We start from the raw sequence: 6058 nt of genomic DNA on the forward strand, positions 1-6058 counted from the left end.
TTTAATATCTTTTTTTAATAAATGTGCTTGTGATATTTTACAAACATCTATAGAATATGTCATGTAACATATTCCTAATAAGTAAATAATTATGTAAGAAACATTAGAGGAGATATGAAGATGGGTAATGAAATTCACCTCCAGTCTATATGGAAATACAAGAAATACACTTCAAAGAAATGTTTGTGCCCTTCTTTCTGTTTAGCCTACCTTCTCCTTCATTTGGCTTTTGAAGACCTTTTCTAGAAACTTTTTCTTCTAGATGACATACTCCCTGAGGTCAGAGTCAACATCTTATTCTGACTTATGTTGCCAGTATTTAGCATCCTACATGGGAAATAGTAAGCCCTCTTTAAATGTAGTCTGTGTTTTCCTATGTCTCTTTAATTTTACATGATTTGAGTACGTGAGTTTTATCATCTTAAGTTCATGTCAACCAGATAACAGAAAAATGAAGGAGACTGACCCTCAGCATAGACTTTTAATACTATGTGGTTAATGCCAAGATGGAAGTATAGAGAGGGTTGTTATGGGGACATAGGGAAGGCACCTAACCCAGCCTGGGAATCCGAAGCTGAGTCTGGAAGCCTGAGGAAGACTTAGTCAGGCAAATAAAATATAAAAGTATAAAGTAAAGGGGACTTCTTAAATACATGAGGTTTGTGTATACAACTTGGTGTGTTTGGATACACTATTGAGATGTTGCCTGACTGTAAAGTATGAAGGAGGGGAATGGCTGTCAGGAATTTCATAAGGGCTATTATGTGATATCCTGAGCAGCATGATGAAAAGAGTTTGAGTCAGGGAAGTGACACGTTCATATTCATATTTTAAGTAAATTAGGATAGCAGTGTGGAGGGTATATTTCAGTGTATCATCATTTAGGCAGAGATCTTTTGAGAAGCTATTTCTAAAATCCAGGCTAGAAGACACGGGGGGCTGTAAATAATGCCATTTTCAGAAATTGACCTGTTGAGCCAGGGAGATTACATAGTTTATCTGCAGTACAGTGTGCTTTTATTTATTCCTTTTAATTTTTAAAATTTACATTCTTATATCATTTGTATTTTGTTATAAATATTTTTCTTTGATGCCAGTCTTTTTAAATGTTTTAAATTGCTGTATGATGGGGGGGATAGCATTAAGAGAAATACCTAATGTAGATGATGGGTTGATGGGTGCAGCAAACTACCATGGCATATGTATACCTATGTAACAAACCTGCATGTTCTGCACATATATCCCAGAACTTAAAGTATAATAAAAAGAAATTTAATAAAATTGCTGTATGCTATTTCAGCAAGTGGATTGTAGTTTAACAATTTCCTTATGCTAGGCATGTTTCAGTATTTAGAATTATTTCTTAATAAATTTCTAGTAGTGGGATTATAAGGTTAAAGGGTATGAATATGTTTAAAATTCTTAGAATATGTTACCACACTGCTTTCCAAAAGATGAAAGTTTATACCTTTACCAACAATAACTGAGCATATTTTATAACCTCCTTGCCAGGATTATTATTTTAAAAGTCTTTTGGTGATTAAATAGACAAATGAATTCTCACTTCCACTAGATGTTGATTATTTTCCCTGTATTAAATTATTCTTTTTTAAAATTTTACATTCATTTCTTTGAACTTTTGTGTTTTCCTTATCAAATTGCTTGAGCTTTTGATACAGGAAAAATATTAACCTCCCATTATGTTGACATCATATTTTTTCTAGACCATTTACCTTTTAATTTTTTTATCTAGATGCTTTTCAGTTTTATATAACCTAACCAATTTTTCTGATTTCTTTTGTAGCTTTACACTTAGGATGACCTTCTCCTTCTACATAGTTGGTAGTCATTTTATTTTATGGTTTGATTTTCTTAGTAATATGTAGGGTAATGGGAGGATTTAGATTTTTTCTTTTGCAAAATTACTAACCAATTGAGCCAACATCATTTGTTAAACAGCCCTTCCTTTTTCTGTAATGTGCTTTTAATGTGAAACTGCCTAGACTTTCATTTGTAGTCATTCTCGAATCATTTAAATATATTTTCAGACCTTTTGAACCCACTAAAATATTTTTTAATGTTGTTAGGAATATCAGTCTTCCCCAGAGCTAGATTTAAGCATTTTGAGTATCAAAATAATGTCTAAGTCACATTTTCTTTCATAAGAATCGAAGTTTATTCTTTAATGGCTGTTAAAATTTTTTCACAATAAAACTTTTATTAACCCCTGTTAATATGATTCATAGTGGGGTATCCTAGTTTAATTCTTTTTTTCCAGGATAAGAACTGCAATTATGCAGTGAAAATGCTCAGAGCAAGGAAACCCCTAGGATATGGGGACCTGGTGGACCTTTTTCAGGTGTGTGAAAGTGCATCATTTGATCTCACAGTTATATAATTTGGAAATACAATATTTATCCAACACAGTGTTACAACACAAAGAGTTACACTTATTGAAGGACTTAGGTGGAAAATAAACTTTTTCTTTTATCCCTTTCCATAACCTATTTTTATGTTTTAATGAAAATAGAAACAACTTTGATCAAAAAGAATCAGCTTTTTTTTTTTTTTTTTCTGGAATGACATTCAAAATGGCTAAAGTAAAATGTCTTCTTTATATTGCTGTACAGCCTTTTCCTCAGTGTGATTTCTAAAATCTCAGTCTGTAGGAAGGTATTTATGTAAAGCTATCATTAACAAACATATTATTAAAGTTATTGTGGAGAGTGGATATCTCTCAGTTGGAAGAACAAGAATAATTTATACTTCTTTGGACTATTACCACTTTTTACAGAAGAAAAGGAAAAGCAATAACTTTTTTCCTTATGATTTTTCTCTTACTGAATTATGATCTCAATACAGTGGATATGTTTTGTTTTCAAAGTATACTTCAGAAGACTTAGAATAAATAGATTTTATTGTTTTGTTGATCATTTATTCTAGATAACATAGAAACTTCCTTTTTTATTATTCTCATATAAACTGGGAGGGAAAACATGAGAAATAGATGTTTGATTCCTTTGAATTTCATTAAAATAAATTTAAAAATTAATTTTTATTACTTCCTTAAGTTTATCTCAGCTTGATAGACCTGATTGTAGCCAACATGTGCACAGCATTTCACCATGACTCACCTTATATTGTTGATTTTAATACGCACAGTTTTTTCACCTTTTAACATCCCCTGATTGGTATGCATCTTGCAGTTGATGGCATCTTAGAATCATTGTGAGCCAGGTGATGTTGTAGTTATCTTTTTCAATATGTGCATGAACTTGTTCATGGTTCTTCATGTTATTATCACATCAGTTGAGTTGCATGCATTGTTGATACCACATATGTTGAATTGAATTGCTATTTAAAATGTCACCCTGGTTATTGAAAACTTTCTGTTAACATCTTATGGTAAGATCAAAAAAGCATCAGCATCAAAACATGCAGAATAGGTGCCATCGACTTAGAAGAAAATCTCAGAGACAATAGTGAAGTACTCTTTCAAGAAATAAGGTGTTCATTCCTAGTGCTGTTGATGGCCCAGAGGATGAAATTATGAAGAAGAATTCTAAGTGATTAGAAAGCATTGTGTCATAGTTTAATTGGCACTGATTTTTTTTTTGTCGTGATATTATGGGTATGTCTTAAAATCATTGATTGGCATCTTAGATAGACCCTATGAAAGTATATCTTCTTTTTTGTTTTTTATGAAAACAAGTTCATTTTCCTTTATTTGTCTGAAGACTTCAGGCAGACAACTTTAAAGTACAAATCACTGGGTCCTCTTTTAACTTCCATTATTGTCAGGGTGTACCATTCCTATGTACCATAAGGAATGGCAGCATAATATTGTAGGAAGAATAGTGAACCAGGAGTTAGAAGACACACGGTATTTTCAAATTCTGGCTTTACTACCTACTTACTGTATCAGTAGGGCCACATCAGGCCCTCTAAACTCTCTAAGATTATTGTGATGCTGAAATGAGAAACATATTAACACATAAAAATTATACATGTAACTTGGTTACTATTAAGAGCTTTTAATTTGCCTGAGTAACATTTAATAAGGAGTGTTCAGCAGAGATAGGGGTTGCCTCATACTTCAGTGGTTCTGGCAGGATTAAATCTGGTAGGATATTTATTCATTTTATGGAAGCTTTAAGAGGAGCTTTATGGTCATCATCTTTTAATCATTCTTATCGTTATGGAAAATTTGTCTCTAGGTTTCAATCAAAACCTTTGTGTACAAGAAAGCAAGGGAATAAGGACAGGGAGCCCTTTTGGGAACACTGTTCTTTGCCAGTTATATTTGCCATCTTTAGCTGTGCTAAATCAGTAATTTATGCTGGCATACTGAGGGACTTTGCAGAGCAGCCTGTAGGAAGTTGTAGTCTTAATTTACCATACCATAAAGAGAGCTTTGGAAGAAGAAGGTGAGGATTTAAATGATAATGTTGACACTGGTTTTACATTTTTAATGGTGATTCTGGAAAACATTTTAAAACTTAGATTTATCTATCTTTATTGCATGTCTTGCCTCAAAAAATAACTGATAGAGTTAGTTCTTTTAATAACAAATAATTGCGACTGGGCACGGTGGCTCACGTCTGTAATCCCAGCACTTTGGGAGGCTGAGGGGGGTGGATCACGAGGTCAGGAGATCGCTACCATCCTGGCTAACATGATGAAACCCTATCACTACTAAAAATACAAAAAAATTAGCCGGGCGTGGTGGCGGGCGCCTGTAGTCCCAGCTACTTGGGAGGCTGAGGCAGGAGAATGGCATGAATCCTGGAGGCGGAGCTTGCAGTGAGCCGAGATCACACCAGTGCACTCCAGCCTGGGGACAGAACAAGACTCCGTCTCAAATAAAAAAGAAAAAAACAAAAGAAAACAAAACAGAAACACCCACGTGCACGCACACGCACACACACACACACACACACACACACACAAAGAATCGCTTATAAGTTTAATGTTCTCTTGACTTGGAATTCCATGTCATTTATTCAAATTCTGTAAGGATGACAAACCTGTCTTATCCATCTTTGTGTAGCCTTTCAGTAAATGTGTGTAGATTTAATTTCATTTGTAAATTTAATTATGTGTAATTCAGTTTGTACATTTTCTAACCTCTTACATTTTTATTGCCACTTAAAAACTTCTGAGTGAGCTGGCTCTTGGTAGAAGAAGTTAAATTAAGGTTTGGAATTATAGCATGTGCACCCAATTAATTTAAAGTGCTGTTTCAGTAATAAGAGAAGTAATGTTATTGTTTTTAATGAAATGTGTTTATTTCTTGAAGAAATTGGGGTGTTTAAATTCAAGGCATATAATAAAATGCTAGGAGATTTCTAAATATTCACTTACAAGTATTGTGTGGATAATGTATGTACTATTTTTAATGATTCTATTTTAGGGTGGGAATTCTTATTTATGTTTTCCCTCCTGCAGTATATGAAGAAATAGAATGCTTTTTTGAGGTGGGAAAGAAGTTTTGAAAATCCATGTCCTAATAGAGTTTGTAGCAGAAGATGGAGGAGAACCAAAGGACAGTGTTAGGAGAAAAGCATGGGAAGGCAGTAGTTAAGGCGTATAGCTTAGACACAGAGTCTGAAGTGTCTGTCCAAGATATTTTAACTCTTGCTGTTTGATTTTTGTTTTGGTGTTTATTTTACATAAAGTGGTTGTAATTATATAAAAATGCATTCTTAATTATAGATTAATTTTAATAATTTACTTTATATGTGTTCTAAATGAAGCACTGAAAGAGAACAGCTCAGAGGTTGTACAGCCTTTTTTAATGGGTTGTGGAACCAAGGAACCGAAGATCACTCAGCTATGTTTGGCTGCTATTCAGAGACTCATGTCACATGAAGTCGTGTCTGAGGTAATATAAAGATTTTTATCTAAACTGCACCTAAGAGTTGAATAAAGAGTTTTCATGAAAGGAGAATGAAACATACCTGATATTTAATACAAAACTATTTTATGAATAGCAATGTGCTTGGAGAAAATGCCTGTATTAAAAATATTGCCAAATTTTCTTCTCATTAAACACTCA

The 6058-nt window shown here is 33.3% G+C and overlaps 1 protein-coding gene across 1 annotated transcript in view; it reads left to right on the plus strand.

Moving 5' to 3' along the window:
• The window catches only part of MON2 (MON2 regulator of endosome-to-Golgi trafficking), a 128758-nt gene that overhangs the window by 20945 nt on the left and 101755 nt on the right, over window positions 1–6058 (plus strand). The window contains 1 exon segment of the mRNA XM_017885694.1: window positions 5757–5884. Within this exon segment, the coding sequence (XP_017741183.1) occupies window positions 5757–5884 (128 nt within the window).

This window comes from Rhinopithecus bieti, unplaced genomic scaffold (genome assembly GCF_001698545.2).
Source record: "Rhinopithecus bieti isolate Rb0 unplaced genomic scaffold, ASM169854v2 scaffold_14700, whole genome shotgun sequence".
NCBI classification, from domain to species: domain Eukaryota; kingdom Metazoa; phylum Chordata; class Mammalia; order Primates; family Cercopithecidae; genus Rhinopithecus; species Rhinopithecus bieti.